This window comes from Oryza sativa, chromosome 1 (genome assembly GCF_034140825.1).
Source record: "Oryza sativa Japonica Group chromosome 1, ASM3414082v1".
NCBI classification, from domain to species: Eukaryota; Viridiplantae; Streptophyta; class Magnoliopsida; order Poales; family Poaceae; genus Oryza; species Oryza sativa.
This window is the reverse complement of record NC_089035.1, coordinates 27560614-27584238: the sequence shown is the minus strand read 5'-3', so window position 1 is coordinate 27584238 and position 23625 is coordinate 27560614. Positions and strand designations below refer to the sequence as shown.

Below are 23625 nucleotides of genomic sequence, written 5' to 3'. Positions count from 1 at the left end.
ACGTGGCCAAATTGGTCATGACGGCGCGGCAGCGCCTAGATGCTGGTGGGCGGTCCTCCGCCACCAAGACCTCTGGTGCTGCTACCACTGGCTCCGCGTCGTCAAGACGAAGGGCACGACGAGCAGCAGCCGCTGTTCGCCGTTCGGTAGCCACTCCCTCATCGACTCCTTCGACCCGAGAAGATCTGCGTAGGGAGCAGGGCGCCCGCGCCAGCCTCGAGCGCCGGCGTAATGACCGAAGTACTCCCCGCGCAACGGAGGGCGCCTCTTCGTCCAGAGTATCACCTCGACATGGACGTGAGGACCAGCCCTCCGTGCCCCCGGCTGGTGGTATCGGCTGTAGAGCCTTTGTGGCGAGTCTTCGGAATGTCCGTTGGCCCCTAAGGTTCCGTCCCACCATCACCGAGAAGTATGATGGGAGTGTCAACCCCACCGAGTTTCTCCAGGTCTACACGACCGGGATTGAGGCCGCCGGGGGTGACGACAGGGTCATGGCGAATTTCTTTCCCATGGCCCTGAAGGGGCAAGCACGGGGTTGGCTAATGAACTTGCCACCCGCGTCTGTCCACTCCTGGGAGGATTTGTGCCAGCAGTTCACCATGAACTTCCAAGGCACGTATCCGCGCCCCGGTGAGGAAGCGGACTTGCACGCTGTACAGCGAAGGGACGATGAGTCGCTTCGATCGTACATTCAGCGGTTTTGTCAAGTCCGCAATACCATACCATGCATCCCTGCACACGCAGTAATCTACGCGTTCAGGGGGGGTGTGCGGCACAACCGCATGCTCGAAAAGATCGCCTCCAAAGAGCCCCAGACTACCGCAGAGCTTTTTCAGCTCGCGGACCGAGTGGCTCGCAAGGAGGAGGCCTGGACTTGGAACCCCTCCGGTTCCGGAGTGGCAGCTTCGGCCGCCCCCGGATCCGCCGCTCAGTCAGGGCGGCGTGATAGGAGAAGGAAGAAGAGGTCAGTCCGTTCCGACGACGAGGGTCATGTCCTCGCCGTCGAGGGCGCTTCACGGGCCACCCGAAAGGGGAGGCCTGCGAGCGACAAAAAGAAGGAGGCCAGCGTTCCCAGCAGGGAGCGCCCTACCGGCAAGTGGTGCACCGTCCACAACACCTCCCTCCATGACCTTGCGGACTGTCGCGCAGTCAAAAGCTTGGCTGAGCGGACAAGGAAGTGGGAGGAGGAGAGGAGGCAGGAGCGCCGGGAAGGCAAGTCCCCGGCGGTTCCTTCCGGCCGTCGGCGAAGTGAGGCCAAGCAGAAGGCCCCCGCCGAGGACATCGATGATGGCGATAATGACCTAGGTTTCCAAGAGCCTGGGGCTACCATAGCCACTGTCGATGGAGGAGCGTGTGCGCACGTTTCTCGCCGGAGCCTCAAGGCCATGAAGCGAGAGCTTCTGGCCGTTGCCCCTACTCATGAGGCGACGCGCCGGGCGCGGTGGTTGGAAGTTGCCCTCACTTTTGACCAGTCCGACCACCCGCCGTGCGTTGCCCGGGGAGGGCAGATTGCGATGGTGGTTTCTCCCACCGTTTGCAACGTGAAGTTGGGGCGTGTCCTCATTGATGGAGGAGCAGCCCTCAACATCCTTTCCCCCGCAGCCTTTGATGCCATCAAGGCCCCGGGGATGATGCTCCGGCCGTCCCAGCCAATCATCGGCGTGACGCCGGGGCACACTTGGCCGCTAGGTCATATCGACCTCCCGGTCACCTTTGGTGGACCCGCCAATTTCCGCACGGAGCGGGTGAACTTCGATGTGGCGGACCTCAGTCTGCCCTACAACGCGGTCCTGGGGAGGCCCGCGTTGGTGAAGTTCATGGCGGCTGTCCACTACGCCTACCTCCAGATGAAGATGCCGGGCCCCGACGGCCCCATCTCTGTCCATGGCGACCTCAAAGTCGCGCTCGCTTGTATGGAGCAGCGTGCGGACCGCCTCGCCGTCGTGTCCAAGCCCGAGGGCGGCGACGAGAGGCTTGACACATCCGCCCCCGCCGCCCCGAAGCAGCGGATAGTCACGTCTGATGAGGTCCCGGTCAAGGAGGTCACACTGGGCGACGGCCCGTCCAAGACCACACGGATCGGTGGTCTTTTGGACGGCAAATAGGAAGACGCGCTCGTCTCCTTCCTGCGGGCAAACGCTGACGTCTTCGCATGGAGACCGGCGGATATGCCCGGGGTCCCCAGGGAGGTGATTGAGCACCGTCTCGCCGTGCGGCCGGGTGCAAGGCCGGTCCGGCAGAAAGTGCGGCGGCAGGCCCCGGAACGTCAAGCCTTCATCCGCGAGGAGGTGGCGCGACTTCTGGAGGCCGGATTCATCCGCGAGGTCATCCACCCGGAGTGGCTGGCGAACCCGGTGGTCGTTCCCAAGGCGAACGGCAAGCTTCGGATGTGCATCGACTACACCGACCTTAACAAGGCATGTCCTAAGGATCCTTACCCCTTGCCTCGCATAGATCAGATTGTCGACTCCACAGCGGGGTGCGACCTTTTGTGTTTTCTAGATGCATACTCTGGTTACCATCAGATTCGCATGGCTAGGGAGGATGAGGAAAAAACTGCGTTCATTACTCCCATAGGAACTTATTGTTATACGACAATGCCCTTTGGGTTAAAGAATGCAGGTCCTACTTTTCAACGTACTACTCGAATTTCTTTGGGTAGCCAATTAGGACGTAATGTTGAGGCTTATGTCGATGACTTGGTTGTAAAAACGCGCAACCAGGAAACGTTGCTTTCAGATTTAGCGGAAACTTTTGAGAGCCTCCGCTCCGCCCGCATAAAATTGAACCCCGATAAGTGTGTGTTTGGTGTACCTGCGGGCAAGCTTCTCGGGTTCTTGGTCTCTGCCCGAGGCATCGAGGCCAACCCCGAGAAGATACGAGCTATAGAGCGGATGCGCCCCCCCAGTAAACTTAGGGATGTGCAATGTGTCACCGGTTGCATGGCCGCCCTAAGTCGGTTCATATCGAAGCTGGGAGAGAAGGCGCTACCCTTATTTAAGCTCCTCAAGCGCTCCGGGCCGTTTACTTGGACGGAGGAAGCTGAACGCGCCCTCACTCAATTGAAAGCATATCTCAGCTCTCCTCCGGTTCTAGTCGCCCCGGAGCCAAACGAGCCCCTACTACTCTACTTAGCGGCGACCCCCCAAGTAGTTAGTGCAGCGTTAGTTGTGGAGCGCGATGAGGGCAATCCTCATTCCGCGCACCCCCGCCCTGTGCTGACTTGGCCCGGGAGCGAGCAGGGAGGAGAGGCCCCCGAGCCGAACGGAGGCCTAAGGCCCCTGACGACCGGAGTCGGCCCTCTCCCCGCTCGTCAGATGGTGCTGGGCGCCCCCGACCCTCAGGAAGGCCCCGAGGCCACTGCGGGAAGGCTGCACCTATCGCCCTCTGACCCCGAGGCTAACCCTGTACCGATTCGACCCGGGAGGGAGCAGGGAGAAGAGGCCCCCGAGCCGAACGGTGGCCTAAGGCCCCTGACGACCAGAGTTGGCCCTTTGCCCGTTTGTCCGACGACGCCAGGAGCCCCCGACCCCCAGAACGGCCCCGAGGCCACTGTGGGAAGGCCGCCCCTGTCGTCCTCCGACCCCGAGGTCATCGGCACAGAAGACGAGTGCGCCCCGAGGGGCCACTTGGACGAGGAGCGCCCCGGGGATATGGCCCCTAGCGAAGGGGATCGGCCCCACCGAAGGGTGCAGCGGCCTGTCTACTTTGTTAGCGAGGCCCTCCGGGACGCCAAGACCCGATACCCTCAGGCCCAGAAGATGCTTTACGCTATTCTGATGGCCTCGAGGAAACTGCGCCATTATTTCCAGGCGCATCGGGTCACCGTGGTTACGTCTTACCCCCTCGGTCAAATCTTGCATAATCGGGAGGGTACAGGACGGGTGGTAAAATGGGCAATCGAGCTTTCTGAGTTTGATTTACACTTTGAACCACGTCACGCAATCAAGAGCCAGGCCCTCGCCGATTTTGTGGCAGAGTGGACCCCGGCTCCAGAGACCATTTCAGTCTCTGAAGCCAGCTCAGACCCCTCGCTGTTGCCTCACGCCGCCCACTGGGTGATGCAGTTCGACGGCTCATTGTCTCTTCAGGGCGCCGGCGCGGGGATCACGTTGACCTCTCCGAACGGAGACGTCCTCAAATACTTGGTCCGCCTCGACTTTCGAGCGACCAATAATATGGCAGAGTACGAGGGACTCCTTGCCGGACTCAGAGTGGCAGCTGGACTGGGGATCCGCCGTCTCTTGGTGTTAGGCGATTCCCAGCTAGTCGTTAACCAAGTCTGTAAGGAGTACCGGTGCTCTGACCCGCAAATGGACGCTTACGTACGCCAAGTGCGGCGTATGGAGCGCCATTTTGACGGGATAGAGCTTCGGCATGTGCCCAGACGGGATAACATGATTGCCGACGAACTCTCACGGCTCGCGTCCTCGCGAGCCCAAACCCCACCGGGCGCCTTTGAAGAAAGGCTTACCCAGCCGTCGGCGCGACCCGACCCCTTAGGGGAGACGGATGCGCCTGACCGGCCCCCGAGGCCCGTCGGAGTCCAGGCCTCGGGACCCGAAGGGAGCGCTCCAAGCTCCCTTAGATTGATTGCTTGGATCTCTGAGATCCAAGCATACCTCACAGATAAGACTCTACCTGAGGACCGTGAAGGGAGTGAACGCGTCCAACGCATTTCCAAACGCTACGTGCTGGTAGAAGGGACCCTCTATCGGCGCGCGGCTAACGGAATCCTCCTGAAGTGCATTCCTCAGGAACAAGGCGTTGAGCTTCTTGCCGATATCCATGAAGGCGAGTGCGGAGCCCATTCCGCCTCGCGCACCTTGGTTGGCAAGGCCTTTCGTCAAGGGTTCTATTGGCCGACAGCTCTCAATGATGCAGTTGATCTGGTCCGGCGATGCAGAGCGTGTCAGTTTCACGCCAAACAAATCCATCAGCCGGCCCAGGCCCTGCAGATCATACCACTTTCGTGGCCATTTGCTGTCTGGGGGCTCGATATCCTGGGACCGTTTAAGCGGGCCCCGGGCGGGTTTGAGTATCTGTATGTCGCGATCGACAAGTTCACTAAGTGGCCCGAGGCTTATCCGGTCGTCAAGATCGATAAGCACTCTGCACTTAAATTTATTAAGGGCATCACGGCCCGTTTTGGAGTGCCTAACCGTATTATTACGGATAATGGCACCCAATTCACTAGTGAACTCTTCGGCGACTACTGCGAAGACATGGGCATCAAGCTCTGCTTCGCCTCACCTGCCCACCCCAGAAGCAATGGCCAAGTGGAGCGCGCCAATGCAGAAATCCTCAAAGGCCTTAAAACTAAGACCTTCAATATCCTCAAGAAGCATGGCGATTCGTGGATCGAGGAGTTGCCAGCGGTGCTCTGGGCAAACCGAACCACACCAAGCCGAGCAACCGGGGAAACGCCTTTCTTCCTCGTCTACGGCGCAGAAGCGGTTCTCCCATCTGAGCTCACCCTGAGGTCTCCTCGGGCCACCATGTACTGCGAAACTGATCAAGATCAGCTTCGCAGAGATGACCTCGACTACTTGGAAGAGCGAAGGAGGCGCGCGGCCCTCCGAGCCGCGCGCTACCAGCAGAGCCTGCGGCGCTACCATCAGCGCCACGTCCGGGCCCGATCACTCTGCGTCGACGACCTCGTCTTACGCCGCGTCCAAACGCGTGCTGGATTGAGCAAACTCTCACCAATGTGGGAGGGTCCGTATCGAGTGATCGGTGTCCCCCGGCCGGGCTCCATACGGCTGGCCACGGGCGACGGCACTGAGTTGCCTAACCCTTGGAACATCGAGCACCTTCGTCGCTTCTACCCCTGAGGGGGGGGTCGGGTGTCAGGTTTCGGGCTCGGGTCAACCCCGCACCCCCCCCTCGGGTGTGCAGGGTTGGCCGGGGGCTGCCACACATGCACATTCTCATTTCTCTCATTTCAGTATTTCAATAAAAGCAGTTTCAATTTCCTAAGGGCTGTATCTGTGCCGTTTTTTTTCCTTTTTGAAGAATTTTGACTTGAAATAAGGTCACTCGTGCTCAACCTTGCCCTCGGGGGCTCGGTTCGGTCAGCTAAAATCGCCAAACGGGGCCCAGAACCGAGCCGTGCCCCGGGGCGTGGTGAACTCCGGGGGGGAATCGGCAAAAACCCACAATCGGGTCACCCATAACCCTCGGTCACCACGTTCCCGGCCTGGCCAGTCTCGACATGCGGATCTCCCCAGGCAGTAGTCCCGACCCGCGCTTTTCGAGGACTGGGACTTGGGCACGGGCCCTTAAATCAAGCTAAGACACAAAAAGAGGATCACGGCACAGATCATCCTCATCTCATTCGCATAGCAAAATAAAATTAACACAAAGAATTTTTTCATCATTTTTGATTGCAGATTGTAAGTTGATTTATACAAAAAAGAGGCATGAAGGCCTTAGAAGAAAGAAAAAGAAAAAACTGGAGTCTGGAGGGGGCCTGGGGGCTCAGTCCGATGCGCCCGGGTCGCCGGCCTCGTCGTCACGATCGTCTGCACCGCTGGCATCGCCCTCCTCGTCGGAGTTGGGGGCGAACGCGAGCCGAGGGGCCGACCCCTCGAAACTGTGGACGATGTGGTCGGCGGCATCCCGGACCCGCGCGCGCGCGTCGTCCTCGGTCCCGGAAGGGAACTCTTCCAGCGCCATCCATGGAGAGAAGTTGGGGTCCCTGGCCTGGTAACTCGCTAGTACGAGTTCAACCGCTCCTTGGGCGAGGTCCCTCGAGGATGACTTGATGGTCTTCTCGAGCTCCTCGGGGAGTTGTTGGAGAGCCCAGGCCATCTTCGTGAGGTGCGGAGCGAGGCCCTCCAGGTTGGCGGGGCGTGTCATTGACTGGCCTTTCCAGAGGCCCGCCTGCCGACCGGCGCGATCCAGACGGGAGACTGCATCCCAGAGCATGCCGGGCCCTATCTCGCCCGCCAAGCGGAGGGCCTCGGCTTCCCCGGCGGATGAGTCTAGCGCGCGCTGCATGTCCGCGACGGTGTGTTCGGCATCTGCGAGGCGGGCGGCTAAGTCGCTTTCGCCCGCAGCCGCCCCGCCGATGCACGCCCTCGCATCCAGCTCTTTTTCCCGCGCCTCGAGATCGGCAGCCCGCTGCTCCAGTGCGGCTCTCTCGGCGCGGACGGATTCCAAATTGCGACGGGCCTGCTCCGTCAGCGCTGCCTCACGGAGGGACAGGGAGTCCGCCAACCGTTGCGCTTCGGCCTCGGCCTCTTCGAGAGCTCGCTCCCGCTCGGCAAGCGCGTCTTCGCGGAGGCGGAGTGCGGACTCCTCTTCGGCGCAGGCAGACTCGTGCGCCGCCAGCGTTGCCTCCCGGGAGGTGACGGCGGCCTCGCGGTCCGCCAGGACTTTCTCCGCGACGCAGGCGCGCTCCTCCAGCGCCATGGCGCGCGCCTCGAGGGCCTCTTCACGCCGCCGGAGCGCCGCTTCGGTCTCCGTCGCTCGCTGCTCTCGGGCAGCGGCGGCATCAAGAACCCCCTGGGCGGCGTCGAGCTTTTTCTTCAGCTCCGCCTCCCAGTTCCCGTGCTGAAGGCGGAGGGAGTCCTGCGCCTCGATCATCGCAGTGGTGGCGATGAGGGCAGCCCCCCGCTCCTCCTCCACCTCTCGAGCGATCTCCGCCAGTGCCGTCTTGCGGGCCTCAAGATCTGAGACGTGCCGGCGGTGTGCCTTGCGGCCCGCTTCTACCATGGCCTCCACCGAGCGCCGCCCCTCCTCGACACGCGCCCATGCGGCGTCGAGCTCCGCACGCTCCGCCTGCAGGGCCTCCACCTGGGCGTTGAACCCATCCAATACCGCGGTATTTGCGGCGGCTAAGGCCTGCAGAAGGGGCTCTGCGCTCAGCGGGGCGGCGGAAGGCGTGGGGAAGAGCTGCCTTGAAGAAGACGCCGCGCGGCTCGGCCCGCCAATGGACGCGCCGGCCTCATCGCGGGCCACCCCCGGACCCGTTTGGTCCTGGGCGTCGCCCGAAGGGGTGGGCCCAAGCGAGGCGTCCGCGGCCTCGTCGTGAACTGCCTCGGAAGCCGCCATCGCCTCAGCCCGGCGAACCCGGGCGGCCTCCTCCCGAGCGGCTTCTTCGGCCTGGCGAACCCGGGCGGCCTCCTCCCGAGCGGCTTCCTCGGCTTGGCGGGCCCGGGCGGCCTCCTCCCAAGCGGTATCATCAGCCTGGCGAGCCCGGGCGGCTTCCCGGGCGGCCTCTTCAGCTTCCCGTAGGCGGTCTGCGGCCTCTCGCCGGTCAGATTCCCGCCTCCGTGCCTCTGCGGCCGCCGGATCTTCGGCCTCGGACTGGCCGGACTTGAGATGGTGGGAGGAACGCGATGGGATATCACTGAAGCAGAAAGGAAAACCAGAAGGCAAACAAGATGGGTAAGAGAAAACTTGCTTTTGGGATAGAAGAAAAGACGGTCGCAATGAGCGTGGGACGAACCTGCGAGGGGGTCGGTTAAATGACCACCTTGGAGGGGAAATTAGGTTTCCCCGGGATGGTTCTGTCTCCCCCATCTTGCGCAGCCGCTTCTTCTTGCGCTCCCCCTCGGGCTGCGATGTTGGCACGGCCCCCTCCGGGCGCCTGCTGCCGGCACGCACCGCCCCGCCCCCTCGGGGAGGAGATGAGGGAGGTGTTCCTCCCAGTTTCCTCTTCCCCCGGGCGTCGGTAGGGCGGTTGCCCCCCGAGCCCCCGACGCGGGGCCCAGAAGCACGACCCCCTCCGGGGGTAGATTGATCCCCCCGGCGGCTCCCACCTGCGCCGTCATGGCCCTTAGGAGCCTGCTCCTCTGAGGCCCCGACCGCCGTCATAATGGTCAAGATGGAGGCGCGATCTGGGTCGCTGCAGAGGGGGAGGATACCGTGGGGGATGAGGGACGCCTCCACGGAGTTGAGATTTAGCACCCGTTGGACCAGTATCTTGAAGTCCTCGGGGGCCCAATCCCATCTGACTCCCTGGTGGGTCCGCATGTAGTCTTCGGACCCGGTGTACTCCCAGGCGGCCCGAGCGCGCCGCTGGAGCGGCGCAATCCGACGACGGAGGTAGTCGCCGTACACCATGGCCCCGGTGAGCCCCTGGGATCGCAGGCCCGCGAGGCGGTCGAGGACGGCGTCATAGCCATCCCCCAGATCTACCGGCGCCCGCCAGCTGGGGGCCTGCGCCGGGGGCTGGCTCGGAAGTCGGAGATGCGCTTCGTCGGCGAGGGGGGTGTAGAACCAGTCGCTCTTCCAGTCATCCCACTTTTTACGGAGGACGCAGGGGATGTAGCAGTTCAACACCGGCCCCCGCGGCAGGAAATAGCAGCCACCAACCACCGACGGCGGCGACACCGACTGCACGGTGAAGAACCACCGGAACAGCCGAAGAGATGGGCGCACCCCAATGAACATCTCGCACAGGTGTGCGAAGATGCCCAATGTCATCACTGCGTTGGGGATAAGGTGCGCCATCTGGAGATCGTAGAACTCCAGGACGTCCATGAAGAAAGAAGAAAATGGCGGAACCAGCCCTGCCATTGCGAAGGGGAGAAAGAAGACGGACCGCCCCGGGTAGTCTAGCGCCGGGCGTCCCTCACCCAGCATTACTATCTCACGGCCGGTGGCAGATTCCGGCATGAAGCGGCGCGGCAACCCAGCCTGCTTCTCGCTCACAATGCGAGAAGGCGGCAGCACGCTACCATCAAGCAGTGCGGAGCCCCGTGCCATGGCACCGGACGAAGAGAAGATGAAGAGCGAGCGCGTGTGGCGAAAGAAGGGCGCAGGGAAGAAGGAGTTAGGACGCAAGCGGCGAAGGCAAAGGAAATGATGGCGAAAGGAAGGAGACAAATCCCATCCTCAGTGCCTTTATACCCTTGCCAACGCTGTGCCCGGCTCCTCGTTTCTCGCGCCCATTATTTCGCCCCCTCGTTTCTCGCGCCCACGCTTCCACTAATCCCATTCGCCCGCTTGCGGTGCGTGAGATGGATATGCGGTTGCGGCAGTCGAGATAGATCGTATCGTGCGCGCGTTAATTACGCTCGCCGACCGAAGCAACATTACCGTATCACCAGGCGAGGCAAATCGGCTCGCCCAGATTCGTGCGCCGCTCAGGTGATGTGGCAGTCTTGAAGAGACCGCCCATTATTGACAGCCAAATTACCATTACCGGTGTGCATGGTTTGAGACCGTTGGGTTTTTTGCCCAACCATGGAGACCGGTCCCACCTGTCACCAGGCTTTATGTCGCGACCGGGAAAATTGCCTTCTCCCGAACGCTAGTGTATTAATCCCCGTCCCAGGAAAAGCCGGGGTACACCATACAAACATGATATAAAAGACACATCTTTATTACATCGATAATATTTACATTATTACAAGGGCACTTCAGGCCTGACAAACAAAAATAAACAGCAGCGGACTAGCGGGCCTACGGCTCCATCTTCACAGGCGCTCAACTGGGGTATAAGCCAGGACTCCACCTAAGACATCTTCTCCAAAGCTTCTCTTACTGAAGAGGGGAAGGATTGAGCAAGAATGAGTACAACCACAGTACTCAGCAAGCCACACCGGCAGATGCATGATTAATGCAAGGGGGGGGGGGTACAAGGGGATAATAATAGGGGTTAGGTTTTGCAGTAAACAGCATTTAAAAGTCACTTAGTTGCCCAAAGCCATTTTGTAAAGACGATCCTAGAGCTACACAGTATTATTAAACAAGGTCGTGAACCCTCACGAACCTGCCTTAACCCAAGGCCTACGATGATTTGGACCGAACTGGCAACCCGACCTGGGTTCCAGCTCGTCCCAAGCCAACCCAGGCCAACCATTCCATATTTTAGTTGTTGAGCAAAATTTTAAGAATTAAAACACTGACTTGGGTACATTGCTAGGCTTGCCCATATCCGAGGGCTCGGCTATTCGAATAGATTTACTCTGATCAGAGGTGTACATCTTTACCCACAAGACACATCTTTACTCCGCATTCCATGGCCTTGGAACCCGTCGTAAAGATGTGACATAACCCTTCACCCATCCTAGCCGTGAACAAAAGTACCGACCCAATCCCACCTACGGCCGGGATACCCGGGACAGGCAGGCAGAACTGAGCCCCTAGCAGCAGGGCACCAACCCTCTGCCGTATGACATCTCGACTACCGGGCCGCAGCTCGTGTAGCCTTCATTTGCCCTGGAGAATGTCCATCGACACCCGACTTCATCCATCTCCAATCCGTGTACTTTTGTTCAGGACTAGACTGAGCACCGAGTTAAGCCTTACCCATTAGACATGTGGTTAGTACGGTAGTGCTTTGCAACAGAGGCCCGAGCTTAATCCTTATAGTGGCCGGGGTGCTACTTCCCATAACTGGCATGCACCCAAACCCCACCGAAAACAGGTTTTAGGGGTTTTGAAAGAGGAAGAGAGGTGTGTGTCCAATTCCAACATAAGCCGACCATTCCATAGTGTCCAAATGATATGAGAATTTCCCAAGTCTAAAGTTATAAAACCACCTAATGTTGCCTAATTAATCAGCGAAGCATCTACCTAAATTTAAACTAGGGATACCACGAGTAGAGTACCCACTAGTTGGGGTTTTATTTATTCTAGGGTGAACAAGGTAATAATAATAACAATAACAATAATAATATGGTCATAACAAAGGTAAATAGGCATGGCTAAATAAAACAGTGACAACGCGGGAATTTAAATAAAGCGATAATGCAATAATTTAAATCAACATAATTTTACAAACTGGGATTCAATATGTTCAAGGATGATGTGACTTGCCTTGCTCAGGGAGAACGGCCTTCCGAACCTTCGGCAACGACCGCAAACCACGCTTCGGGAACCTCCGGAACGACGAAAGCTACGCGAAGCACACAAGCAAAGCTACAAGCCTATAAAGAAGCAATAACAACACATAAAAAGAAAGCACATGGTTCTTTAGGTTATAACAAACATTAAGAGACTTGAACGGGTCGATTCGGAGCTCGTATGACCAGGATATGATCATCCGAAGTTTAATGCTGTTATATGGAGATTTGCGAATTATTATAATTAAGCTTTGCAATTATAAAACATGTGTAAGCGCTAGCCTGGAAAAGACAGGAAGGCTGCGCCGTTGACATGCGGACCCCACATGTCAACCTAAAGGACCGCGGTAGACCGGATACACAGAGACGGTCCACGGGTCGACGGAAGCGGACCCCGTGTGTCAACCGAGGCGAGTGGCCAACAAACGGACTCCACTAGACACCACACGGCCTGCACACGTGGAAACCACGCGGCTACCGAGCGGGCACACTAACACGGACACTACACGGTCACCACCCGCACACGTGAACGACTACCGACACCGGTACACGGGTACCGGGGTCGACGACCGCACAACGAGCACGGGCGACACCGAAAGGGCGAGGACGGGGCAGCGAGGGGAGGAAACCTTACCACCACGCGACGAGGCGTGGGAACGACAACGACGAACGGGCGCGGCGGAGACAGACGGGCACAACGGAGACGAACGGCGAGGGGACGGCTTCGGCGGCGATCCTTGGGCGAAGGCGAGACGCGGCCGGCACGAGGCTTGACGACGCGGAGCCGAGGACGAACACGAGGACGGGGCTGCAGCGACTCGCTTGACGAACGCGGACGACGGACGAGAACGGCTTGACGGAGGGACGAACGCCACGACGATCGGGAACGACGAGAGGACGAGGGCGACGACGACCGGGGCCGGCGAGGAGGCGACGAGGACAGCCGGCAGCGGCTGCACGGGGACGAGGATGACGTGGAACACGCCGCTATGATGACGATGACGGAGGCGGCGCCGCGAGACGACGAGCCGGCGAGAGGGAACGGTGAAGACGACGACGGACACCGGCGGTGTTCGGTCGGAGGGGAGGCGAGGCCGAGGACGACGTCGCGGCTGCGATGCCGAAGATGATGGGGGTGTGGCCGACCGGTGCACGGGCGAGGAGGGACGGGCGGCCGAACAACTCCGGCGAGGCGGATGGAGAGGTTCGCGGCGATGGCGTTCCGGCGAAACCGAGGAGTGGACGAGGTGGAGGGCTACGTCACCATGCCGAGGGAGGGGACGGCAGCGCCGGCTGATGCACGGGCATGGCGAAAGGGGCAGCCGGAGGAGATGCCGCCGAGGAGGAAGGAGAGGCCGGCGCGGGCGACGGCGTTCCGGCGAAATTCGGGCGAGGAGGAGGTGATGCCGGGGAAGAAGGCGATGCCGCGGTGTCGAAGGAGGAGACGGCGGCGTCGATCGGCGCACCGGCGATGAACAGCAGCCGGCTGGAGGGAGTACAGTGGCACCAATGCCACTGGTTGCCGGCGGGGGCACCGTTCCGGCGAGTTTCCGGCGAGGAGACGGTGAGGCCGGTGAAGGGGACGGTGTTGCAGAGCCGAGGGAGGCGACGGCACGGCCGGACGATGCTCCGGCGAGGAGAGGAAGGCGGCTGGAGGTGGCCGGCGCGAAGGAAAGAGGAGGGCGACGGCGGGAACGGGGCTAGAGACCACGGGGAGGCTCGGGATGGGGTTAAAACGGTAGAACGGAGTGCGGGGATCCCATTTTATATGAGAGAAGAGGGAGCCGGCCACGGGGGAGGTCGGAACGGCGGTGGAAAATCCGGCCGGCGGCAATGGAAGGCGGCCGGACTTGGCGCGGCCGTTCCCGGCGATTGGGGGCGGCATTTAAGGGGGAAATTAGGGGGAAATGAAGAGGAGTCAATGGGGATTAATTTCCCCTATTTAATTTGGGAATCCCATGCTTGAATCGAGCGGATTTAGAGGAGGAAGCGAGCTAGGGTTCACGGGAGAGGGAGAGAGGACGACCGGGCGGGAGGAAGGGGACGACGCCCGGCCTGACGCGTGGGCCCCACGCGGTCGAGCGCGCGTCGTCACCGCGCGCACGCGCGCGGCACGTGCGGGAGGGGAGCGGCTCGGGGGCTGGGGCGGCTTGGGCCGGCGGCCGGCCCAGGAAGAGAGGAGGGAGAGGCGGCCTGGGCCGGGCAGGCCGGGAGGGGAGGGGAAGAGAGAGGCAGCCCGGGAGGGAGAGGGAAGAGGGAGGTGGGCCGAGGGGAAGGGGGCCCAAGAGGAGGAGGGAGAGAAAAGAGGGAGGAGAGGAGGACTTCGGACTGGGCTTGGCCCAAAGGAGGAAGAGGAGGGATTTTTAGGTTTTCTTTTTATTGAACTTTGATAATTGTTTTTGTTGTTTAATAATTATTTCCGGTGCTCTGAAAATTCAAGTAAAATTTGAGGGCTCTTTTTAGACCAAGGAGAATTTAACAAAAATTCTCCGGGCCACATTGGAATTTTTCTTGTACGTATTTTTAGTGTTTGCCAATTTCTTTCCGAATTTTAATTAATTCTATTATTCCTTTTAGAAAATAAATTTTAAATTTTGGGATGAATTTATCAGGACGTGACAAATCCACCCCCCTTACAAGAATCTCGTCCCCGAGATTCGAGGAGGCTAGCAAGAAGATAGGTTGGGCGGTCTTCTCTTCTTGTCCGACTTCTTCCGTCGCATCTTTTATAACAAACTTGCCTAGCAAAACTTCTCCACTCTGGACTGCTTGGCTCAATCTCCTGTTGCAGATGGAATCTTCTCTTCACCTGACTTTTCCCTGGTTGCACCTCTAGCTGACTTCGACTGGATTATGGCACTTGAAGATGGGACTTCAGTTCCAGAACTTCTCATAATTCATATCTTTGGCGTCAACCTCATACAAGTTACCCACTTCACGTTATGCGTCGATGTCAGCTTGTCATTACTAGGATGCCCTGCTCGTTATCATGAGAATATCATGCTTGTCATTTACTTCTAACTTACCACTATTCACTTCATGTTGTCCTCGGTTAGCATTCAACGTATTCCTTTACACCTTTGACCTTGATGTGTTCTTTCCCGATTTCTCTTATCAATCACCTTTCGACCTACTTCTTTGCCTGGTAATAAACATCTTTTTCGATATCTTCTATCAGTCATCTTTTGACCTTGGTCGCTAAGTATTCTTCACTCCGAGAGTTGTGGATGCTTCTGGTGGCGATGAGGTCCTTTGGTCTGCTACCTTTCAGTGAAACCTTGAAGTGTTTCGCCAAAAGCTATACTGACTGTCATTGCCTTTGATCCGGAAAAGACACATCTGAAACTCTTAGTCCAAACAAATGTCTCTTTGGTTAATCACTTGATTTTCTTTTCCATCCTCAGGTTGGTTATTAGCTCGAGGTTAGAATATAGTTCCTCTGGCACGAGACCCTAGGTCCCCTTTGTCAGTAAACAATTATACACATGATCACATATCCGCATCTTCCAAAAGAATCCTCTTAGAACTTGTTTTTATTACAAATCTCTCCCATATTACATGAATACAAGGCACTGTCTTAAACAAAAAGGGAAGGTGCTTAACATCGGTACATTGTTTCCACTATGGGTTAGAATTAACATGAGGCCTCACAGGTACGGCGTTTGCTCCAGTGACCACAAGGCGAGTGACCTGTCTTCTTCTTGCATAATGGCCGGAGTGATGGCGCAGGTTACGCTTCGGCTGTGGACAATCTCTAGAGAAATGACCTGGTTCTTTGCAGTTGTAACAAATCAACGTCTTCTTTGCTGAGCTGTCCATCTGGGGATGATTATTGTGACTTGGAGTTGGAATTGGTGGTTGGAAATCCTTGCTAACATTGGCATCAGTGGTACCATAGTTGCTATCACCATTGGAGTCTTTCTCAGTGTCAAAATTGCTAAGGTTGTCATTCTGGGTTCCAACATTGATACTATCGTTGACATCTTGGTGAATGCTACTGACATTGCACGCTTTATTCGAGTGGTCACTAATGGGGCAAGAACCATGGTTGTTGGTGGTATCATCATTATTAGTATTGCTAGTGTTGTTGTCTGCATTGCATTCATCTTCTTGGGGCAGGAACTCTTGATGCACAACAGGAGATCCGGTGATCTGAAGTGGCTCAGTGCGCTGTCTTTGGTTACCACCTGGAAATACTGGGATGTTGACAATCCTTCTCTTGCAGTTCGTCATCCGATTATGCTCACTTTCGAGTTGCATGGCTTTGTCCACAAGTTTCTCAAAATCTTCATAATCCTCTAGAAGTAGTTGCACTGCAAACTCATCTTTTAACCCCTGGAGAAACTTCTCTTGTTTGTCTTCATCCGTTTCCACATCTTCTGGTGCATAGTGAGCCAAACGATAGAACTCATGCAGGTACTCTGTGACGGTCAAATCTCCTTGCTTCAGGTAGCGAAACTCTCGTTTTCTTAGTGTGATCATTCCTGTGGGAACATGTGATCTCTTGAATACAGATGAAAACTCGTTCCAGGTGATGGTATGTCCTTCTGGCCGTGATGCTTCGTAGCTATCCCACCACTCTGAAGCCGGTCCAACCAACTGATGAGTTGCGAAGCCAACCCGCTCCTGGTCGGTGCACTGAATCAACCCTAGCTTCCTCTCGACTGTGCGCCACCAATCACTGGCTTCCATAGGATCGACGGCCATGGCAAAGGTTGGAGGCCCCGTTTTGAGAAATTCTGATAACTTGCACTGTTGCTGGACTGTAGGTACTTGAACGTTGGTTGCCCCTGCTGGGTTGTTCCGATTCTGTAATAGTTGAAAGGCTGTTGCCAACATGTTGGTTTGGTTAACCACAATTTGGATTAGCTCTGGTGAGGTTTCGTTGATGCTTTTCTCATTCCCATTGGCTTGGGTTCTTGAGTCATCGGATCCATCATTCCCATAGCCTTTGTTACCAATGTTATCCATCTGTCACAAGGTAGGGGTTGAGAGAGGAAGCATACAAGGAAAGAAGAGACCAGAACTAGGGACAAGACCTTAAAGGAACTAACTCTTTTTGTTGATGTGTTGTTTGTTTTGCTTATTCTGCAAGTTGATTAAACAAACAACCTAGCATGGTCACATCACAACCCACCGATGCAAACCATGCGCTACACACACAAGCAAGGAAACACACTACAAACGAAACACTAGAGGGTGGCTTAGGTTCTGCGACGGGTTCTCCAAGATCTTCACTCCTGCTTCCCAGCTGGCTTCACTGCTTCCTCCACTTCACTAGCAGATCCTGCAGTCTTCTGGAGCTTCGGCAAACAACTGACGATGTCCTCTACTGACCTGACCATCTAGTACTAGTTGAAAATCCGAAGAAGGAAGAACGGAGTAAACCTTTTGCAAATAGCATTAGGGGAAGGAGAAAAAGGAACTTTCGCAAATAATTTTTATTTATAAAATATGTCCTTGGGTTTTATCCACTTGGCTTATCCTACAGTCGAGATGGCTCTGATACCAGCTTGTCGCGACCGGGAAAATTGCCTTCTCCCGAACGCTAGTGTATTAATCCCCGTCCCAGGAAAAGCCGGGGTACACCATACAAACATGATATAAAAGACACATCTTTATTACATCGATAATATTTACATTATTACAAGGGCACTTCAGGCCTGACAAACAAAAATAAACAGCAGCGGACTAGCGGGCCTACGGCTCCATCTTCACAGGCGCTCAACTGGGGTATAAGCCAGGACTCCACCTAAGACATCTTCTCCAAAGCTTCTCTTACTGAAGAGGGGAAGGATTGAGCAAGAATGAGTACAACCACAGTACTCAGCAAGCCACACCGGCAGATGCATGATTAATGCAGGGGGGGGGGTACAAGGGGATAATAATAGGGGTTAGGTTTTGCAGTAAACAGCATTTAAAAGTCACTTAGTTGCCCAAAGCCATTTTGTAAAGACGATCCTAGAGCTACACAGTATTATTAAACAAGGTCGTGAACCCTCACGAACCTGCCTTAACCCAAGGCCTACGATGATTTGGACCGAACTGGCAACCCGACCTGGGTTCCAGCTCGTCCCAAGCCAACCCAGGCCAACCATTCCATATTTTAGTTGTTGAGCAAAATTTTAAGAATTAAAACACTGACTTGGGTACATTGCTAGGCTTGCCCATATCCGAGGGCTCGGCTATTCGAATAGATTTACTCTGATCAGAGGTGTACATCTTTACCCACAAGACACATCTTTACTCCGCATTCCATGGCCTTGGAACCCGTCGTAAAGATGTGACATAACCCTTCACCCATCCTAGCCGTGAACAAAAGTACCGACCCAATCCCACCTACGGCCGGGATACCCGGGACAGGCAGGCAGAACTGAGCCCCTAGCAGCAGGGCACCAACCCTCTGCCGTATGACATCTCGACTACCGGGCCGCAGCTCGTGTAGCCTTCATTTGCCCTGGAGAATGTCCATCGACACCCGACTTCATCCATCTCCAATCCGTGTACTTTTGTTCAGGACTAGACTGAGCACCGAGTTAAGCCTTACCCATTAGACATGTGGTTAGTACGGTAGTGCTTTGCAACAGAGGCCCGAGCTTAATCCTTATAGTGGCCGGGGTGCTACTTCCCATAACTGGCATGCACCCAAACCCCACCGAAAACAGGTTTTAGGGGTTTTGAAAGAGGAAGAGAGGTGTGTGTCCAATTCCAACATAAGCCGACCATTCCATAGTGTCCAAATGATATGAGAATTTCCCAAGTCTAAAGTTATAAAACCACCTAATGTTGCCTAATTAATCAGCGAAGCATCTACCTAAATTTAAACTAGGGATACCACGAGTAGAGTACCCACTAGTTGGGGTTTTATTTATTCTAGGGTGAACAAGGTAATAATAATAACAATAACAATAATAATATGGTCATAACAAAGGTAAATAGGCATGGCTAAATAAAACAGTGACAACGCGGGAATTTAAATAAAGCGATAATGCAATAATTTAAATCAACATAATTTTACAAACTGGGATTCAATATGTTCAAGGATGATGTGACTTGCCTTGCTCAGGGAGAACGGCCTTCCGAACCTTCGGCAACGACCGCAAACCACGCTTCGGGAACCTCCGGAACGACGAAAGCTACGCGAAGCACACAAGCAAAGCTACAAGCCTATAAAGAAGCAATAACAACACATAAAAAGAAAGCACAGGGTTCTTTAGGTTATAACAAACATTAAGAGACTTGAACGGGTCGATTCGGAGCTCGTATGACCAGGATATGATCATCCGAAGTTTAATGCTGTTATATGGAGATTTGCGAATTATTATAATTAAGCTTTGCAATTATAAAACATGTGTAAGCGCTAGCCTGGAAAAGACAGGAAGGCTGCGCCGTTGACATGCGGACCCCACATGTCAACCTAAAGGACCGCGGTAGACCGGATACACAGAGACGGTCCACGGGTCGACGGAAGCGGACCCCGTGTGTCAACCGAGGCGAGTGGCCAACAAACGGACTCCACTAGACACCACACGGCCTGCACACGTGGAAACCACGCGGCTACCGAGCGGGCACACTAACACGGACACTACACGGTCACCACCCGCACACGTGAACGACTACCGACACCGGTACACGGGTACCGGGGTCGACGACCGCACAACGAGCACGGGCGACACCGAAAGGGCGAGGACGGGGCAGCGAGGGGAGGAAACCTTACCACCACGCGACGAGGCGTGGGAACGACAACGACGAACGGGCGCGGCGGAGACAGACGGGCACAACGGAGACGAACGGCGAGGGGACGGCTTCGGCGGCGATCCTTGGGCGAAGGCGAGACGCGGCCGGCACGAGGCTTGACGACGCGGAGCCGAGGACGAACACGAGGACGGGGCTGCAGCGACTCGCTTGACGAACGCGGACGACGGACGAGAACGGCTTGACGGAGGGACGAACGCCACGACGATCGGGAACGACGAGAGGACGAGGGCGACGACGACCGGGGCCGGCGAGGAGGCGACGAGGACAGCCGGCAGCGGCTGCACGGGGACGAGGATGACGTGGAACACGCCGCTATGATGACGATGACGGAGGCGGCGCCGCGAGACGACGAGCCGGCGAGAGGGAACGGTGAAGACGACGACGGACACCGGCGGTGTTCGGTCGGAGGGGAGGCGAGGCCGAGGACGACGTCGCGGCTGCGATGCCGAAGATGATGGGGGTGTGGCCGACCGGTGCACGGGCGAGGAGGGACGGGCGGCCGAACAACTCCGGCGAGGCGGATGGAGAGGTTCGCGGCGATGGCGTTCCGGCGAAACCGAGGAGTGGACGAGGTGGAGGGCTACGTCACCATGCCGAGGGAGGGGACGGCAGCGCCGGCTGATGCACGGGCATGGCGAAAGGGGCAGCCGGAGGAGATGCCGCCGAGGAGGAAGGAGAGGCCGGCGCGGGCGACGGCGTTCCGGCGAAATTCGGGCGAGGAGGAGGTGATGCCGGGGAAGAAGGCGATGCCGCGGTGTCGAAGGAGGAGACGGCGGCGTCGATCGGCGCACCGGCGATGAACAGCAGCCGGCTGGAGGGAGTACAGTGGCACCAATGCCACTGGTTGCCGGCGGGGGCACCGTTCCGGCGAGTTTCCGGCGAGGAGACGGTGAGGCCGGTGAAGGGGACGGTGTTGCAGAGCCGAGGGAGGCGACGGCACGGCCGGACGATGCTCCGGCGAGGAGAGGAAGGCGGCTGGAGGTGGCCGGCGCGAAGGAAAGAGGAGGGCGACGGCGGGAACGGGGCTAGAGACCACGGGGAGGCTCGGGATGGGGTTAAAACGGTAGAACGGAGTGCGGGGATCCCATTTTATATGAGAGAAGAGGGAGCCGGCCACGGGGGAGGTCGGAACGGCGGCGGAAAAGCCGGCCGGCGGCAATGGAAGGCGGCCGGACTTGGCGCGGCCGTTCCCGGCGATTGGGGGCGGCATTTAAGGGGGAAATTAGGGGGAAATGAAGAGGAGTCAATGGGGATTAATTTCCCCTATTTAATTTGGGAATCCCATGCTTGAATCGAGCGGATTTAGAGGAGGAAGCGAGCTAGGGTTCACGGGAGAGGGAGAGAGGACGGCCGGGCGGGAGGAAGGGGACGACGCCCGGCCTGACGCGTGGGCCCCACGCGGTCGGGCGCGCGTCGTCACCGCGCGCACGCGCGCGGCACGTGCGGGAGGGGAGCGGCTCGGGGGCTGGGGCGGCTTGGGCCGGCGGCCGGCCCAGGAAGAGAGGAGGGAGAGGCGGCCTGGGCCGGGCAGGCCGGGAGGGGAGGGGAAGAGAGAGGCAGCCCGGGAGGGAGAGGGAAGAGGGAGGTGGGCCGAGGGGAAGGGGGCCCAAGAGGAGGAGGGAGAGAAAAGAGGGAGGAGAGGAGGACTTCGGACTGGGCTTGGCCCAAAGGAGGAAGAGGAGGGATTTTTAGGTTTTCTTTTTATTGAACTTTGATAATTGTTTTTGTTGTTTAATAATTATTTCTGGTGCTCTGAAAATTCAAGTAAAATTTGAGGGCTCTTTTTAGACCAAGGAGAATTTAACAAAAATTCTCCGGGCCACATTGGAATTTTTCTTGTACGTATTTTTAGTGTTTGCCAATTTCTTTCCGAATTTTAATTAATTCTATTATTCCTTTTAGAAAATAAATTTTAAATTTTGGGATGAATTTATCAGGACGTGACACTTTAGGAGTGGCGTCACGCCCGGCCGCTTCCCATAAGAAGGGCGATCGCCCTGGCATAACGCCGGGGGCTACTGTCGGTGACATGGGACCGGGAGTATCATGACTCGAGGCTTGAGGCAGACACAATCGCCCACGTGGCCTGGCACCCTCGGGGGACGTCGGGCCCGAGGGTGATGTGTGCGCCCACCTCTTGGTCTTCCCGAGGGGGGGGTCGGACCACTCCAGCCTCGCCCCCGAGGGGCGAGGCGCCCCGACCCCTCGCGTTTTCTACTCCACGTGTATGGGTTAGGTGAGCACAGCAGGGCTCACCTAACCGCATTTATTGCGCCTCGGCTAAGCGTGTCACGCCGCACGAAGTGCAGTGCAGTGCACTCGATTATCCGGTCTGTGACCAGTCACAGACCGGTCAAATCGCGGGTTAGGTGGCGACAGGCGGTCAGACGCATGCTTCGCCCCATCCTGTCTAGACGAGAGCTTCTAGGCACTCGTCCCCGGCTGGAGCTAGCGTGTTACATCCCAGAGATGACACGTTAGCCCCGATCGATATATGCCAGGCTTCATCCTAACCATTACAAGCAAGATGTTGTTTGAAGAAGGGCAAACATGCACGTTGCTGAGCCGACGTGTGGTGGACAAGAATGACCGATTTGTGACCGGTCTGACACTGCTCATGTCGTCAGCACACAGCCACCTTCCCACGACGTGCCCGCCTCAGGCAGAAGTGGAGGTAGGTATGTGCCGTCCCGTCAGGAGGATGTTCGGAGGACGACCGTGCAAATCTCCGTCCATTTATGAAAAGAGAAAAAGTCCAGTTTGGAAAGGGAGGGGTGCATGTGGTATCCCCTTGAAGTATAAAAGGAGGACCTTGCCCATAGAGAAAGAGGTTGATTCTTTCCAGATTCAGAGCCTAGAACGAGGGAGAGGTCGGCTCACACTTTGTAGCTCCTTCATACACAGATCCACCAAAACACAGGAGTAGGGTATTACGCTTCTCAGCGGCCCGAACCTGTATACATCGCCCGTGTCTCGCGTTTCTTCCTAGCTGGCGATCTTTCCACATACCGAGAGAGCTTGAGATTTCACCCTAAGCCCCCGGCCGAACCGGCAAAGGGGGGCCTGTGCGGTCTCCCGGTGAGGAGCCACGAGCTCCGTCAATATAGGAACATATATAATTTACAAATAACTAAAATTTAATATTAAAAATAATTAATAACTAACACATATATAAAATATAATATGAAAATTCAGAAATAAAAATAAATAATATTGGAAGAAGAGTATAGAGTCTATATAGAAATACAATTTACAGAAAATTCGGAATTAAGAAAAAAAATATTAAAAGACGAGTCTAGAGTCCATATAGAAATATATATAATTTACAAATAACTAAAATTTGATATTAAAAATAATTAATAACTAACACACATATAAAATATAATATGAATATTACACATTAGTAGTTTGTAAGGTTATTGCAAAATTTAAAATTATGTTGTCATTTTAATATATTTGAATAATATAATGAGAAAACATATATGCTATTATATGAGAGAAAATATAATGATGCCTACCATGCTAGTTAGTAGTAAATACGGACACCCGTAACAAGTTTAGAACTTATACCAAGTAGATTAATTCTTCTACAAGGAATCTAGGAGAGAATAATTAGCAGTAAATATGGACACCTGTAACAAGTTTAGAACTTACACCCAAGTAGATTAATTCTACTACAAGGAATCTAGGAGAGAATAATTAGTAGTAAATACGGACACCCGTAACAAGTTTAGAACTTATACCCAAGTAGATTAATTCTACTACAAGAAATCTAACTAGTTGAACTATCTTCACTTTGGCAAAGATTATCAAGTTTGCAAATGGCTTTGTAGTGTTAGTGCTAACTTGCGTCCTTGCGATTTTGTATCGCGAGTCATGGCTGACTAACAAGAGGATGACTCTTTGTTATGTTCATCAGTCTATTCAGAAGTTCATAGCTGAGCCTCAATAGAATGGAATTTGCTGCCTATACCTGACAAAATCTATTTAGCTGATAGACTCCTGACCATCTAATAGAACAGATAATGCATCCGTAGAGTACATGACCATAAAAACAGTCAATCAA

The 23625-nt window shown here is 55.9% G+C and overlaps 1 protein-coding gene across 1 annotated transcript; it reads right to left on the bottom strand.

The window, feature by feature from the left end:
- Nucleotides 1–18749: 18749 nt before the first annotated feature.
- LOC136355463 (uncharacterized) lies at nt 18750–20769 on the bottom strand. Its single transcript, XM_066308053.1, has 3 exons — nt 20677–20769; nt 19519–20584; nt 18750–18968 (listed from the first exon to the last, which is right to left on the bottom strand). Exons 1-3 carry the CDS (start codon nt 20767–20769, stop codon nt 18961–18963), a joined length of 1167 nt encoding a protein of 388 aa, XP_066164150.1. The 3' UTR covers nt 18750–18960.
- Between the last annotated feature and the right edge of the window lie 2856 nt (nt 20770–23625).